General features: G+C 42.0%; 1 protein-coding gene across 1 annotated transcript in view; it reads right to left on the bottom strand.

Annotated features, from left to right (window-relative positions):
• The window catches only part of dok3 (docking protein 3), a 47,585-nt gene extending 28,640 nt beyond the window's left edge, over positions 1–18,945 (bottom strand). Inside the window, exons 1-5 of the mRNA XM_031797271.1 lie at positions 18,038–18,945; positions 17,636–17,840; positions 16,450–16,550; positions 12,785–12,881; positions 4,042–4,211 (exon numbers count right to left, since the gene is read on the bottom strand). Coding sequence (XP_031653131.1) covers positions 4,042–4,211; positions 12,785–12,881; positions 16,450–16,550; positions 17,636–17,840; positions 18,038–18,094 — 630 coding nt within the window. The 5' untranslated portion in view covers positions 18,095–18,945. The remainder of the gene's footprint in view (positions 1–4,041; positions 4,212–12,784; positions 12,882–16,449; positions 16,551–17,635; positions 17,841–18,037) is intronic.
• Between the last annotated feature and the right edge of the window lie 30 nt (positions 18,946–18,975).

Raw genomic sequence — 18,975 nt, 5'->3', positions numbered from 1 at the left:
GATTATAATAGATACAACACAACTCTGATGATTATGATAGATACAACACAACTCTGATGATTATGACAGATACAACACAACTCTGATGATTATGATAGATACAACTCTGATGATTATGATAGATACAACACAACTCTGATGATTATAATAGATACAACACAACTCTGATAATTATGATAGATACAACACAACTCTGATGATTATGATAGATACAACACAACTCTGATGATTATAATAGATACAACACAACTCTGATGATTATGATAGATACAACACAACTCTGATGATTATGATAGATACAACACAACTCTGATGATTATGATAGATACAACACAACTCTGATGATTATGATAGATACAACACAACTCTGATGATTATAATAGAAGAACACAACTCTGATGATTATGATAGATACAACACAACTCTGATGATTATAATAGAAAGAACACAACTCTGATGACTATGATAGCTACAACACAACTCTGATGATTATGATAGATACAACACAACTCTGATGATTATAATAGAAAGAACACAACTCTGATGATTATGATAGATACAACACAACTCTGATGATTATAATAGATACAACACAGCAGAACTCTGATGATTATGATAGATACAACACAACTCTGATGATTATGATAGATACAACACAACTCTGATGATTATGATAGATACAACACAACTCTGATGATTATAATAGAAAGAACACAACTCTGATGACTATGATAGATACAACACAACTCTGATGATTATGATAGATACAACACAACTCTGATGATTATGATAGATACAACACAACTCTGATGATTATGATAGATACAACACAACTCTGATGATTATAATAGATACAACACAGCACAACTCTGATGATTATGATAGATACAACACAACTCTGATGATTATGATAGATACAACACAACTCTGATGATTATGATAGATACAACACAGCACAACTCTGATGATTATGATAGATACAACACCACTCTGATGATTATGATAGATACAACACCACTCTGATGATTATGATAGATACAACACAACTCTGATGATTATGATAGATACAACACAACTCTGATGATTATGATAGATACAACACAACTCTGATGATTATGATAGATACAACTCTGATGATTATGAGAGATACAACACAACTCTGATGATTATGATAGATACAACACAACTCTGATGATTATGACAGATACAACACAACTCTGATGATTATGACAGATACAACACAACTCTGATGATTATGATAGATACAACTCTGATGATTATGATAGATACAACACAACTCTGATGATTATGATAGATACAACACAACTCTGATGATTATAACAGATACAACACAACTCTGATGATTATGATAGATACAACACAACTCTGATGATTATAATAGATACAACACAACTCTGATGATTATGATAGATACAACTCTGATGATTATGATAGATACAACACAACTCTGATGATTATGACAGCTACAACACAACTCTGATGATTATGATAGATACAACTCAACTCTGATGATTATAATAGATACAACACAACTCTGATGATTATGATAGATACAACACAACTCTGATGATTATGATAGATACAACTCAACTCTGATGATTATAATAGATACAACACAACTCTGATGATTATGATAGATACAACACAACTCTGATGATTATGACAGATACAACACAACTCTGATGATTATGACAGATACAACACAACTCTGATGATTATGATAGATACAACACAACTCTGATGATTATAATAGATACAACACAACTCTGATGATTATGATAGATACAACACAACTCTGATGATTATGACAGATACAACACAACTCTGATGATTATGATAGATACAACTCTGATGATTATGATAGATACAACACAACTCTGATGATTATAATAGATACAACACAACTCTGATAATTATGATAGATACAACACAACTCTGATGATTATGATAGATACAACACAACTCTGATGATTATAATAGATACAACACAACTCTGATGATTATAATAGATACAACACAACTCTGATGATTACGATAGATACAACACAACTCTGATGATTATAATAGATACAACACAGCACAACTCTGATGATTATGATAGATACAACACAACTCTGATGATTATGATAGATACAACACAACTCTGATGATTATGATAGATACAACACAACTCTGATGATTATAATAGATACAACACAGCACAATTCTGATGATTATGATAGATACAACACAACTCTGATGATTATGATAGATACAACACAACTCTGATGATTATGATAGATACAACACAACTCTGATGATTATGATAGATACAACTCTGATGATTATGAGAGATACAACACAACTCTGATGATTATGATAGATACAACACAACTCTGATGATTATGACAGATACAACACAACTCTGATGATTATGATAGATACAACTCTGATGATTATGATAGATACAACACAACTCTGATGATTATGATAGATACAACACAACTCTGATGATTATAATAGATACAACACAACTCTGATGATTATGATAGATACAACACAACTCTGATGATTATAATAGATACAACACAACTCTGATAATTATGATAGATACAACACAACTCTGATGATTATGATAGATACAACACAACTCTGATGATTATAATAGATACAACACAACTCTGATGATTATAATAGATACAACACAACTCTGATGATTATGATAGATACAACACAACTCTGATGATTATAATAGATACAACACAACTCTGATGATTATGATAGATACAACACAGCACAACTCTGATGATTATGATAGATACAACACAACTCTGATGATTATGATAGATACAACACAGCACAACTCTGATGATTATGATAGATACAACACAACTCTGATGATTATGATAGATACAACACAACTCTGATGATTATGATAGATACAACACAGCACAACTCTGATGATTATGATAGATACAGCACAACTCTGATGATTATGATAGATACAACACAGCTCTGATGATTATGATAGATACAACACAACTCTGATGATTATGATAGATACAACACAACTCTGATGATTATGATAGATACAACTCTGATGATTATGAGAGATACAACACAACTCTGATGATTATGATAGATACAACACAACTCTGATGATTATGACAGATACAGCACAACTCTGATGATTATGATAGATACAAAACAACTCTGATGATTATGATAGATACAACACAACTCTGATGATTATAATAGATACAACACAACTCTGATGATTATGATAGATACAACACAACTCTGATGATTATAATAGATACAACACAACTCTGATGATTATGATAGATACAACACAACTCTGATGATTATGATAGATACAACACAACTCTGATGATTATGATAGATACAACACAACACTGATGATTATGATAGATACAACACAACTCTGATGATTATGATAGATACAACTCTGATGATTATGATAGATACAACACAACTCTGATGATTATGATAGATACAACACAACTCTGATGATTATGACAGATACAACACAACTCTGATGATTATGATAGATACAACACAACTCTGATGATTATGATAGATACAACACAACTCTGATGATTATGATAGATACAACTCTGATGATTATGATAGATACAACACAACTCTGATGATTATGATAGATACAACTCTGATGATTATGAGAGATACAACACAACTCTGATAATTATGATAGATACAACACAACTCTGATGATTATGATAGATACAACACAACTCTGATGATTATGATAGATACAACATAACTCTAGCTGAAATCTACTAGACATTACCACTGAATAATCAGACTAATTAGGAATCCTGACCTTTTACGTGACCTGTCCAAAGCGTCGTAGGAGGTGGTAGGGCCAGCAATAGAGGATCTGACCTCTGACCTTACACCCTGACCTCTAACTCTTTACATTGACCTGTCCGAAGTGTCGTAGGGCCAGCAGTAGAGTATCTGACCTCTGACCTTTTACCCTGACTTCTAACCATTTACCTTGACCTGTCCGAAGCGTCGTAGCAGGTGGTAGGGCCAGCAGTTGACGGTCACACCAGTCTGGAGGTCCTGGAGCAATATGGCATCTCGTTCTGGCAAGAGGAGGTAACTTCCTGTCAGCTGACATCTCCTCGACGCCTCATTGGTCTTAACTGTCACCTGGTATTGGGCTGGGAGGAGCAGCAGAAGGCAGAGGGGAGGGGGAGGAGGAAAGATATTTTAACATAACGCTCACAATGATTTGTTAAGGTTCATCATTCATACATGGAGATTTATGTAGCCCTTACTGTATCTCAAGTAAGGATTAGTTCCACACAATGTCTGTTACACAAAACTCTGACATGCTGACTAGTCAAAAAAAAACGTTTTTAAAATTGGAATAAAAAGCATATAAATAGATTAAACACAAAAGTCACAAGGATATTTAAATGATTTGCACAACCACTCTTATTTTTCTGCAGTCTCCAGCTTGTCAGAGAGGAAGTCAACAGAATGACACTCACCAAAACACTTTGAAATGAAAGACATTTGGATAAGGCAGCGGTTCCCTCCTGCCTGTATAGAGAATGGGGACGTCCCAAATCGCACCCTATTCGGGCCACAGGGCTCTAGTCAAAAGTAGTGCACTATGTAGGGAATAGGGTGTTATTTGGGATAAAAGAGCAGTCTTTTTTGCTGTTTAATACTACAGTGATGATTAAAACCTACCCTTACCCGGAAACCATGGCGGCATTCGCATAAAACTGAAAGCGCGAACCACCGCATTTCACCATGGAAAGAGGTCTGGGAATATGGCTGAACATAAACAGTGTAGTTATTCCCTCCGCAAGGCAATCAAACAAGCGAAATGCCGGTACAGGGACATGGTGGAGTCGCAATTCAACGGCTCAGACATGAGACATATGTGGCAGGGTCTACAGGAAATTACAGACTACAAAAAGAAATCCAGCCACGTTACGGAAACCGACATCACGCTTCCAGACAAACTAAACACCTTCTTTTCCCGCTTTGAGGATAATACAGACGGCGTCCCTAGCCACGTCCCCAGAGTATGCACAGACCAGCTGGCTGGTGTGTTTACGGACATATTCAATCTCTCCCTATCCCAGTCTGCTGTTCCCACATGCTTCAAGATGGCCACCGTTGTTCCTGTACCCAAGAAGGCACAGATAACTAAACTAAATGACTACCGACCCCGTAGCACTCACTTCTGTCATCATGAAGTGCTTTGAGAGACGAGTCAAGGACCATATCACCTCCACCTTACCAGCCACCCTAGTCCCACTTCAGTTTGCATACTGCCCCAACAGGTCCACAGACGTCGCAATCGCCATTTGGACAAAAGGAATACATATTTAAGAATGCTGTTCATTGACTTCAGCTCAACATTTAACACCATTGTACCCTCCAAGCTCATCTTTAAGCTGGAGGCCCTGGGTCTGAACCCCGCCCTGTACAACTGGGTCCTGGACTTCCTGACGGGCCGCCCCCAGGTTGTGAAGGTCGGAAACAACATCTCCACTTCACTGATTCTCAACGGCAACTGCTCCGCCCTCACCCGTAAGGCTCTCCAGAGGGTAATGAGGTCTGCACAACGCATCAGCAACGCAACTAGCTGCCCTCCAGGACACCTACAGCACCCGATGTCACAGGAAGGCCAAAAAGATCATCAAGGACATCAACCACCCGAGCCACTGCCTGTTCACCCCGCTATCATCCAGAAGGCGAGGTCAGTACTGGTGCATCAAAACTGGGACCGAGAGACTGAAAAACAGCTTCTATCTCAAGGCCATCAGACTGTTAAACAGCCACCACTAACATTGAGTGGCTGCTGCCAACACACTGACTCAACTCCAGCCACTTTAATAATGGGAAATTATGTCAAATATATCACTAACCAACATACTGACTCAACTCTCCAGCCACTTTAACGATGTAAAAAAATATGTAAAAATGCATATATCACTAGCCACTTTAAACAATGCCACTTCATATGTTTACATAACCTACATTACTCATCTCATATGTATATACTGTACTCGATACCATCTACTGCATCTTGCCTATGCCGTTCTGGACCACCACTCATTCATATATCTTTATGTACATATTCTTTATCCCTTTACACTTGTGTGTATAAGGTAGTAGTTTGGGAATTGTTAGATATGACTGCATTGTTAACTTGAAGCGCAAGCATTTCGCTCCATGTTAACATCTGCTAACCATGTGTATATGACAAATCAAATTTCATTTGAAAGCTCCCTAGAAAACATTCATTTCATTTCATTTATTCATCATCCACTCGTTTTTCTTTTAAGGCCTTTTCGTTCGGCGTTAGTTTTTCTAAAACAGCAGTGTCATCCTTCTCTGTTCCATTGGGCCATACTGTGTCCTGTTTCGAAACACTCAGCGCTTACAGGACAGATTACTGTGATAACAACACATAGTGGGGCGGGAACGCAAGATGTACCGTATCCAAGATGGATAAGATGTACCGTATCTACACTACATGACCATGACCTGCATGTCGAACATCTCATTCCAAAATCATGTGCATTAATATGAGGTTGGTCCCCCCCTTTGCTATAATAACAGCCTCCACTCTTCTGGGAAGGCTTTCCACTAGATGTTGGAACATTGCTGCTATAACAGCCTCCACTCTTCTGGGAAGGCTTTCCACTAGATGTTGGCACATTGCTGCTATAACAGACTCCACTCTTCTGGGAAGGCTTTCCACTAGATATAGGAACATTGCTGCTATAACAGCCTCCACTCTTCAGGGAAGGCTTTCCACTAGATGTTGGAACATTGCTGCTATAACAGCCTCCACTCTTCAGGGAAGGCTTTCCACTAGATGTTGGAACATTGCTGCTATCTTTTTTAACCTTTATTTAACCCGGCAAGTCAGTTAAGAACAAATTCTTATTTTCAATGACGGCCTAGGAACAGTGGGTTAACTGCCTGTTCAGGGGCAGAACGACAGATTTTGTACCTTGTCAGCTCGGGGGTTTGAACTTCCAACCTTCCGGTTACTAGTCCAACGCTCTAACCACTAGGCTACGCTGCCGCCCCCACCTATAACAGCCTCTCTTCTGGGAAGGCTTTCCACTAGATGTAGGAACATTGCTGCTATAACAGCCTCCACTCTTCTGGGAAGGCTTTCCACTAGATGTTGGAACATTGCTGCTATAACAGCCTCCACTCTTCTGGGAAGGCTTTCCACTAGATGTAGGAACATTGCTGCTATAACAGCCTCCACTCTTCAGGGAAGGCTTTCCACTAGATGTTGGAACATTGCTCCTATAACAGCCTCCGCTCTTCTGGGAAGGCTGTCTACTAGATGTTGGAACATTGCTGCTATAACAGCCTCCACTCTTCTGGGAAGGCTTTCCACTAGATGTTGGAACATTGCTGCAGGGACTTGCTTCCATTCAGCCACGAGCATTAGTGAGGTCGGTCACTGATGTTGGGGGTGATTAGGCCTGGCTCGCAGTCAGCGTTCCAATTAGGGCTGTGGTTGTCACCGGTGATCTCCTGGCTTCCACACACAGCCAACAAGCCATTTTAAAAAGTCTAATAAATCCATGTAATATAGTCTCCACCATCACAATAAATCCATGTAATATAGTCTACCTACACCTTCACAATAAATCCATGTAATATAGTCTACACCATCACAATACATCCATGTAATATAGTCTACACCATCACAATAAATCCATGTAATATAGTCTACCTACACCATCACAATAAATCCATGTAATATAGTCTACACCATCACAATAAATCCATGTAATATAGTCTACACCTTCACAATAAATCCATGTAATATAGTCTACCTACACCATCACAATAAATCCATGTAATATAGTCTACACCATCACAATAAATCCATGTAATATAGTCTACACCATCACAATAAATCCATGTAATATAGTCTACACCATCACAATAAATCCATGTAATATAGTCTACACCTTCACAATGAATCCATGTAATATAGTCTACACCATCACAATAAATCCATGTAATATAGTCTACCTACACCATCACAAAAAATCCATGTAATATAGTCTACCTACACCATCACAATGAATCCATGTAATATAGTCTACACCATCACAATAAATCCATGTAATATAGTCTACACCATCACAATAAATCCATGTAATATAGTCTACACCATCACAATAAATCCATGTAATATAGTCTACACCATCACAATAAATCCATGTAATATAGTCTACCTACACCATCACAATAAATCCATGTAATATAGTCTACCTACACCATCACAATAAATCCATGTAATATAGTCTACACCATCACAATAAATCCATGTAATATAGTCTACACCATCACAATAAATCCATGTAATATAGTCTACACCATCACAATAAATCCATGTAATATAGTCTACCTACACCATCACAATAAATCCATGTAATATAGTCTACACCATCACAATGAATCCATGTAATATAGTCTACACCATCACAATAAATCCATGTAATATAGTCTACCTACACCATCACAATAAATCCATGTAATATAGTCTACCTACACCATCACAATAAATCCATGTAATATAGTCTACACCATCACAATAAATCCATGTAATATAGTCTACCTACACCATCAAAATAAATCCATGTAATATAGTCTACACCATCACAATAAATCCATGTAATATAGTCTACACCATCACAATAAATCCATGTAATATAGTCTACACCATCACAATAAATCCATGTAATATAGTCTACACCATCACAATAAATCCATGTAATATAGTCTACACCTTCACAATAAATCCATGTAATATAGTCTACACCATCACAATAAATCCATGTAATATAGTCTACCTACACCATCACAATAAATCCATGTAATATAGTCTACCTACACCATCACAATAAATCCATGTAATATAGTCTACCTACACCATCACAATAAATCCATGTAATATAGTCTACACCATCACAATAAATCCATGTAATATAGTCTACACCTTCACAATAAATCCATGTAATATAGTCTACACCATCACAATAAATCCATGTAATATAGTCTACCTACACCATCACAATAAATCCATGTAATATAGTCTACCTACACCATCACAATAAATCCATGTAATATAGTCTACACCATCACAATAAATCCATGTAATATAGTCTACACCATCACAATAAATCCATGTAATATAGTCTACCTACACCATCACAATAAATCCATGTAATATAGTCTACACCATCACAATAAATCCATGTAATATAGTCTACACCATCACAATAAATCCATGTAATATAGTCTACACCATCACAATAAATCCATTATTTATTTTAGACAGGTCTAAAGAAACATGATATGAAGAAAATGTAGTCTATTTCAGAATAGCATACCGAGTTGTCCTTTAGGTCCTGATCTGGCTATGCCAAATGGCTGTGGGCTACAATAGTTCATTTAGCAGACAAGATCTGCTTAGAATTCCGTGGCATTATTTTATAGTATAGAATACAATTGAACAAAGCTGAATTTAAAATAAATATTTTTTCTTCACGATTCCATGTCGTGCGCACATGCGGCTATTCTGTGTTGTTTGGTTAACAAAGAAACGGGTTCTCATATATAGATTTTAGATTGATGTAACTTTAGTTCTACATGATTTATTTTTTTAATACATAAGGCTCCAGGATGAGACTCTAATGATGATTTTAAAAAAGAAAGTAGTAGTCATGACCTCTGCTTTGTTTCTTGTGCGGGCTGTACACACTCCGATAGTCTCTCATTCACAATTTAACAAGCACTTGATAAAGCCGCGGCATCCCTCCTTAAAAAAATAACTTCCTTTCGAGGTGTGATGCACTGTGCCCCTTTCCCGGAGAGTGAAGAGTCTCTCACTCCCTACCTTCTGTTGACCCTGTTGACTCATCAGTAGGAAAAAATGGTTTCTCTTTTGGTCCATTCAACAACAGAGCGATACGATCCTTGTTTCAGCAGGATGTTGTATCTATACCTTATGTCATGCCTTATTGGAATGGATTTATTGATAATATCTGTTGGAAAAAAGTTTGGATGTTGCCACACACATACCTACTTGTTAAGTTTCCTTTAAAATTATTCATAAATATTATCCTGCCAACCACTATATGAAGAAGTTTAAGGAAAACATCAACTCAAATTGCTCCTTTTGTAATGACCACCCAGAAACAGTTGTGCATCTTTTTTGGCATTGTATGCATGTAAGAAAACTGTGGCAAGACATCAGTAGGTTTATAATTGAACACATTTATGACGTTTTTACACTATTGTGGAGAGATGTACTGTTTGGATTCTTTACATACAATAGAAATAAGCAGAATCATTTTTATGTAATTAATTTCATTATTCTTTTGGCCAAATTTCATATACACAAATGTAAATTTACAAACAGAAAACCACATTTTCGTACCCTACAAAAAGAAATTGAACTGTATTTTAAGACGGTTAAATGCTCTACTAACAAAAAAGCTGTTAGAATTGTAAGTATATGCATGTCCCTTAAGGTCCTTGTGTAATTGTAATGTGATATTGTACCCCCTAGCCCCGCCCCCAGCCCCGCCCCTAGCCCCGCCCCTAGCGCGATTGTCTATTGTTTGTAATCTATGTATGCTTGTGTTCCCTCCTGTGCTTTATGTATTGATTTGATATTCATTTTAAAAAATAATTTAAAAAAAATATATATATATAATATATATAAAATAAATATTTAAAAAAGAGTCTCTCACTCGCATGGCTCCCCGTCACGTGATCGGGTCTTTCTCAACGGCTACAAATGAACACAGACAAATCCGGGATGCAACTGCGTGTGCCCTTATCCAATTCCTCATATTTAAGATATTAGAACTGTCCACGTTTACTTTTAGTCAGTCAACAAGATGAGTAGGCCTAATGAATAGCAAAAGCACTAGTCTATGTCATTCTACTATCCCCTATAGTACAAAAGTCAACCTATTCTATTCCTTTTATACGCAATGAGGCTGACGCAACAGATCAGAACTTTTAGCTTAAAATGTTGATAAACTATTAGGCTATTTCTTCACATAAGTGCAGCGATGTGCACACAACGGTAGGCTATAAACGTCAATGTTCCATTAGCGAGAGAACGCCATTATCACCAGCGACCCCTAAAGGGGTTATGTAAACACCATTATCACCAGCGACCCCTAAAGGGGTTATGTAAACACCATTATCACCAGCGACCCCTAAAGGGGTTATGTAAACACCATTATCACCAGCGACCCCTAAAGGGGTTATGTAAACACCATTATCAACAGCGACCCCTAAAGGGGTTATGTAAACACCATTATCAACAGTGACCCCTAAAGGGGTTATGTAAACACCATTATCAACAGTGACCCCTAAAGGGGTTATGTAAACACCATTATCACCAGCGACCCCTAAAGGGGTTATGTAAACACCATTATCACCAGCGACCCCTAAAGGGGTTATGTAAACACCATTATCACCAGCGACCCCTAAAGGGGTTATGTAAACACCATTATCACCAGCGACCCCTAAAGGGGTTATGTAAACACCATTATCAACAGTGACCACAAATGCAATTATACATGTAGTGCTTTTAATATAAAGGTGCATTTCTATGGTGAAAATGATCTTCCCCAAACTGGAAACGTGCAGCGTGTTTATATATGCCAGTTCGGCTTCTGCACCCCTTGTAAAGCGGATTAATGTGCTTCATTTTAATTGGTTATTTGGCCACTTTAGTTGTGATACAAACATACATGCCTATGGGCTAGGCTACATGAGGTGTGATACAAACCTTATTAAAATATACATGCCTATGGGCTAGGCTACATGAGTTGTGAGACTATGGTTCGAACAAGTGACAAACAAAAGGCATTGTTTCTTATGCTGGACATCATTCACAAGTGACGGGCTAATATTGTCACCCATCAGACTATTCTTGATTTAATCTTGTCTTTACATATACAAAATAATATATGTGTGACATTTGTTTCAATTTAGAATGGACCATCGTCATGCACCTGTATCAAAACAGGGACAGGGGGAAAAATACATGTCATCTATGCACTTAAATAGCAAATGGAGGACGCTTTTCCTGTAGTTTATTTTCATGACAGCCAGGTAGGCTATACACCGGTTGTAAATATAAGCAATGTGTTTAATATTAGTAAAGTTGAGAAATAACTATAGTAGGCCTAGCCTATGGAAAGCTGATGGGCTCCTCCTCTTTTTAGTAGAGGCCATCACTCTGTTTTCTACCGCAATTGCATAGCCTATAGAAATGTTGCGCAACATGAGCTCATGGGCTCTCACGAAGTGTTTGATTAGATTTTCCATTACATTTGCATTGATGTCAGAGTGATTAGAGGGACAATAGAGTGGTGAGAACCAGGCAGTTAGCAAGTTTAGTAGGCTACTAATGACCAGCAGCAGCATCAGAGCTTGGAGAAGACTAATTACCAAAGACTAAATGATCCGGGGAGCGGCGGTATTACGGTCAGCCCTAGCTCTAATTCATCCCAAAGGTGTTCGATGGGGTTGAGGTCAGGACTCTTTTGCAGCCCAGTCAAGTTGTTGGGTGGGTGTGTTGGTGTGTTGGTGTGTGGTTGGGTGGGTGTGTTGTTGGGTGGGTGTGTTGGTGTGTTGGTGTGTGTTGGTGTGTGGTTGGGTGGGTGTGTTGGTGTGTGGTTGGGTGGGTGTGTATTCTATGTACCTGTCTTCCAGGTAGCATACAGCTCATTCTCCTCCATGGGTATCCCCATCCCACCTCCTCTCTCCTTCTCTCTGGTCTCTGTGTGTCCAGGCTCTTTCTGCAGCAGAAGAAAAGGATGGTGATATGATACTAGAGAAAACCACTATTGATGCTAAAACATAATGCTCATATATATAAATGAGAGGCCCAGACACACAGAGTATTGTTCTGATTTCACAGAAGTCTTTGTCAAGTGGCAGAGCATTGTAAATGTTAGATTAAATTATAATTAGTAACCGTTCTGATCCAGGACCAGTTTTTCTTTATAATCATAATGAATATGATTACATGGAAAGAGGGAGATGACCCTAGTTCAGAGATGACCCTAGATCAGAGATGACCCTAGATCAGAGATGACCCTAGATCAGAGATGACCCTGGATCAGAGATGACCCTAGATCAGAGATGACCCTAGATCAGAGATGACCCTAGATCAGAGATGACCCTGGATCAGAGATGACCCTAGATCAGAGATTACCCTGGATCAGAGATTACCCTAGATCAGAGATGACCCTAGATCAGAGATTACCCTAGATCAGAGATGACCCTAGATCAGAGATGACCCTGGATCAGAGATGACCCTAGATCAGAGATGACCCTGGATCAGAGATGACCCTAGATGTATACAAGACCAGTTAGTCTCAGTTAGTTTTATGATTGTAAAACAGTTAAAGAAGAGGCTAGGGGGAGGGAGATGGGGTTTGAGAGGAGGCTAGGGGGAGGAGAGACAGGCTCTAGGGGGGAGGAGAGACGGGGGTTTGAGAGGAGGCTAGGGGGAGGAGAGATGGGGTTTGAGAGGAGACTAGGGGCAGGAGAAACAGGGTTTAAGAGGAGGCTAGGGGGAGGAGAGACGGGGTTTGAGAGGAGGATAGGGGGAGGAGAGACAGGCTAGGGGGAAGGAGAGACGGGGGTTTGAGAAGAGGTTGGGGGAGGAGAGACGGGGGTTTGAGAAGAGGTTGGGGGAGGAGAGACGGGGGTTTGAGAAGAGGTTGGGGGAGGAGAGACGGGGTTTGAGAGGAGTCTAGGGGGAGGAGAGACAGGGTTTGAGAGGAGGCTAGGGGGACGAGAGACAGGCTAGGGGGGAGGAGAGACAGGCTAGGGGGAGGAGAGACAGGCTAGGGAGAGGAGAGATAGGCTAGGGGGAGGAGAAACAGGCTAGGGGGAGGAGAGACAGGCTAGGGGGGAGAAGAGACAGGCTAGGGGGAGAAGAGACAGGCTAGGGGGTAGAAGAGACAGGCTAGGGGGAGGAGAAACAGGCTAGGGGGGAGGAGAAACAGGCTAGGGGGGAGGAGAAACAGGCTAGGGGGAGGAGAGACAGGGGTTTGAGAGGAGACTAGGGGGAGGAGAGACAGGCTAGGGGGGAGGGGAGACGCGGGTTTGAGAAGAGGCTAGGGGGAGGAGAGACAGGTTTGAGAGGAGGCTAGGGGGAGGAGAGACAGGGTTTAAGAGGAGGCTAGGGGGAGGAGAGACTGGGTTTGAGAGGAGGCTAGGGGGAGGAGAGACTGGGTTTGAGAGGAGGCTAGGGGGAGGAGAGACAGGCTAGGGGGAAGGAGAGACGGGGGTTTGAGAAGAGGTTAGGGGGAGGAGAGACGGGGTTTGAGAGGAGTCTAGGGGGAGGTGAGACAGTGTTTGAGAGGAGGCTAGGGGGACGAGAGACAGGCTAGGGGGAGGAGAGACAGGGTTTGAGAGGAGGCTAGGGGGAGGAGAGACAGGCTAGGGGGAGGAGAGACCGGCTAGGGGGAGGAGAGACAGGCTAGGGGGAGGCGAAACAGGCTAGGGGGAGGAGAAACAGGCTAGGGGGGAGGAGAGACAGGCTAGGGGGAGGAGAGACAGGCTAGGGGAGAAGAGACAGGCTCGGGGGAGGAGAAACAGGCTAGGGGGAGGAGAGACAGGCTAGGGGGAGGAGAAACAGGCTAGGGGGAGGTGAGACAGGCTAGGGGGAGGAGAAACAGGCTAGGGGGAGGAGAGACAGGCTAGGGGGAGGAGAGACAGGCTAGGGGGAGGGAGATGTGGCTAGGGGGGAGGAGAGACAGGCTAGGGGGGAGGAGAGACAGGCTAGGGAGAGGAGAGATAGGCTAGGGGGAGGAGAAACAGGGTAGGGAGAGGAGAGATAGGCTAGGGGGAGGAGAAACAGGCTAGGGGGAGGAGAGACAGGCTAGGGGGAGGGAGATGTGGCTAGGGGGAAGAGAGATGTGGCTAGGGGGAGGGGAAACAGGCTAGGGGGGAGGAGAGACAGGCTAGGGGGAGGGGAGACAGGCTAGGGAGAGGGGAGACAGGGTTTGAGAGGAAGCTAGGGGGAGGGGCTACAGGCTAGGTGGAGGGAGACAGGCTAGGGGGAGGGGAGACAGGCTAGGGGGAGGGGCGACAGGCTAGGTGGAGGGGAGACAGGCTAGGGGGAGGGGAGACAGGCTAGGGGGAGGGGCGACAGGCTAGGGGAGACAGGCAAGGGGGGGGAGACAGGCTAGGTGGAGGGGAGACAGGCTAGGGGGAGGAGAGACAGGCTAGGTGGAGGAGAGACAGGCTAGGGGGAGGGGAGACAGGCTAGGGGGAGGGGCGACAGGCTAGGGGAGACAGGCAAGGGGGGGAGACATGCTAGGTGGAGGGGAGACAGGCTAGGGGAGGGGAGACAGGCTAGGGGGAGGGGAGACAGGCTAGGGGGAGGGGAGACAGGCTAGGGGGAGGGGAGACAGGCTAGGGGGAGGAGAGACAGGCAAGGGGGAGGGGAGACAGGCTAGGGGGAGGGGAGACAGGCTAGGGGGAGGGGAGACAGGCTAGGGGGAGGGGCGACAGGCTAGGGGGAGGGGAGACAGGCTAGGGGGAGGGGAGACAGGCTAAGGGGAGGGGCGACAGGCTAGGGGGAGGGGTGACGGGCTAGGGGGAGGGGAGACAGGCTAGGGGGAGGGGAGACATGCTAGGGGGAGGGGAGACAGGCTAGGGGGAGGGGAGACAGGCTAGGGGGAGGGGAGACAGGCTAGGGGGAGGGGAGACAGGCTAAGGGGAGGGGCGACAGGCTAGGGGGAGGGGAGACAGGCTAGGGGGAGGGAAGACAGGCTAGGGGGAGGGGAGACAGGCTAGGGGGAGGGGAGACAGGCTAGGGGGAGGGGCGACAGGCTAGGGGGAGGGGCGACAGGCTAGGGGGAGGGGAGACAGGCTAGGGGGTGGGGAGACAGGGTTTGTGTAAGCAGCAGTAAAGAGAAGGAGAAGTAAGGAGGTGACCAACTGTTACCACCAGGACTACTTCCTCATTGTTGCCAGTGGGTTTGCTTGAAAATTGCTCCCTAAGAGGCTCCTGGTCAAAATGAGTGAAGTACAAGGAATAAGGTGCCCTATAGGGAATAGGGCGCATTTGCTACAGGCTGAGCTACCAGAGAGACTAACACTACAAGCCCCTTCTAGTGTTGTCTTATGAATAATAGCCCCTTATAGTCCCCTCCTCCCTGTGTACCTGGAAGGAAGGAGCGACTGAGAGAAACACTATTTATATAGTCCCCTCCTCCCTGTGTACCAGGAAGGAAGGAGCGACTGAGAGAAACACTATTTATATAGTCCCCTCCTCCCTGTGTACCAGGAAGATAACAAACACATACGGCCCCGACCAGGAAGATAAAAAACACATACGGCACCTACCTGGAAGGCTAGTTGGCAGAGAGCCCCCACCCAGTCATGGTAGTTCTCTGAGGCCAGGATGTATCTTCTTTGTGTGGTGTTCAGGTCGAACGCTCTACAGTCTGGAGGTCAAAAGTCAACAAGTTTATTTTAGGAAAAAAAAGTGAACTAAAGCGGGCAAATAAATGTAATAAACCAACATTTAAACAGATAAACTGCCTTAATAAATCAGGGTTTCAACTGTTTCTCAGATTGCAGAGAGTTTACACTCTGAAACACTGATATTAACAGATTAAGGACCGGTTTCATAGACAGATTAAGGACTGGTTTCATAGACAGATTAAGGACTGGTTTCATAGATTAAGGACTGGTTTCATAGACAGATTAAGGACCGGTTTCATGGACAGATTAATGACTGGTTTCATAGACAGATTAAGGACTGGTTTCATAGACAGATTAAGGACTGGTTTCATAGATTAAGGACTGGTTTCATAGACAGATTAAGGACCGGTTTCATAGACAGAGTAAGGACCGGTTTCATAGACAGTGTAAGGACCGGTTTCATAGACAGATTAAGGACTGGTTTCATAGACAGATTAAGGACTGGTTTCATAGACAGATTAAGGACTGGTTTCATAGACAGATTAAGGACTGGTTTCATAGATTAAGGACTGGTTTCATAGACAGTTTAAGGACTGGTTTCATAGATTAAGGACTGGTTTCATAGACAGATTAAGGACCGGTTTCATAGACAGTTAAGGACTGGTTTCATAGATTAAGGACTGGTTTCATAGACAGATTAAGGACCGGTTTCATGGACAGATTAATGACTGGTTTCATAGACAGATTAAGGACTGGTTTCATAGACAGATTAAGGACTGGTTTCATAGACAGATTAAGGACTGGTTTCATAGATTAAGGACTGGTTTCATAGACAGATTAAGGACTGGTTTCATAGACAGATTAAGGACCGGTTTCATAGACAGATTAAGGACTGGTTTCATAGATTAAGGACTGGTTTCATAGACAGATTAAGGACCGGTTTCATGGACAGATTAATGACTGGTTTCATAGACAGATTAAGGACTGGTTTCATAGACAGATTAAGGACTGGTTTCATAGACAGATTAAGGACTGGTTTCATAGACAGATTAAGGACTGGTTTCATAGACAGATTAAGCCTAGTACTGGACTAAAAACACAATACCATCATTAGGTAGTGCTGGAGCGAAGCTCTCCTCTGGGACCAGGGTAACACTGAGGCAGTCACACAGCTGAACAATCCTCCTACACTGGGTGGATTTGGACTTGGTGGTTGTGTGGCCTCCGTCAAGGATGTCGTGGAATTCGACTCGACCGATGCCGAAAATGCTAGTGGGGTAGAGAACGATCCACGTCTTCCTCCACGTTTTCTGTGGTGAACGGATATAGCAGTCAATCACGATGAATTCTTCTTTTAGCGTTGAAAGAACTTTCATAACATCACTTGAATTTGTAATCAGACGAGAATAGCCTTCAACGATTTCTTCCAACATTAGTAAAGACGATCATCTATTAGCTCAGTTAAGTAAAGTCTTGCAGATAATACAGCATCTCCGTAAACACTCACCTTTCCAAACTTGTTCCCCTTAACGTAGAGCATCCCCTCCTTGAAAACAACCTCCATCCTCTCCCTCTGTGAGGCAATCAAACAGTTCTTGACCTTCACCTGAGTGTAGCCTACGTCCTCTCTCAAGTCTGTTAGGTTATCCTCTAGTAAAACGCTGTAGTCTTTCTAAATTCTGTTAGTTAGGTTATCCTCCCCTAAAACACTGTAGTCTTTGTTCTAATTTCTGTTAGGTTATCCTCCCCTAAAACGCTGTAGTCTTCGTTCTAATTTCTGTTAGTTAGGTTATCCTGTAGTCTTCGTTCTAATTTCTGTTAGGTTATCCTCCCCTAAAACGCTGTAGTCTTCGTTCTAATTTCTGTTAGTTAGGTTATCCTGTAGTCTTCGTTCTAATTTCTGTTAGGTTATCCTCCCCTAAAACACTGTAGTCTTTGTTCTAATTTCTGTTAGGTTATCCTCCCCTAAAACGCTGTAGTCTTCGTTCTAATTTCTGTTAGTTAGGTTATCCTGTAGTCTTCGTTCTAATTTCTGTTAGGTTATCCTCCCCTAAAACGCTGTAGTCTTCGTTCTAATTTCTGTTAGTTAGGCTATCCTGTAGTCTTCGTTCTAATTTGTTAGTTAGGTTATCCTGTAGTCTTCGTTTTAATTTCTGTTAGGTTATCCTCTAGTAAAACTCTGTAGTCTTCGTTCTAATTTCTGTTAGTTAGGTTAACCACCAGCACCTCAGAGGTCAGCACCCTCCCCAAGTCTGTGTTAATACGGTTACATCTACCACTACCAACTGACAGTCAAGTCCCTTCCCCCCCTGTCTCTCCGCTGCAGCTGTGTTCCAGTCAACACAGCAGTCTGAGGTGATAGTGAACCTGCAGATCAGCAGTAGCAAGTGGTCTAGGCTTCCCTTCCTTCCTCTCTATAACACGTCATTTACCAGAGAAAGATAC

This window comes from Oncorhynchus kisutch, linkage group LG19 (genome assembly GCF_002021735.2).
Source record: "Oncorhynchus kisutch isolate 150728-3 linkage group LG19, Okis_V2, whole genome shotgun sequence".
NCBI lineage: Eukaryota > Metazoa > Chordata > Actinopteri > Salmoniformes > Salmonidae > Oncorhynchus > Oncorhynchus kisutch.
This window is presented reverse-complemented; position numbering and strand designations above follow the sequence as displayed.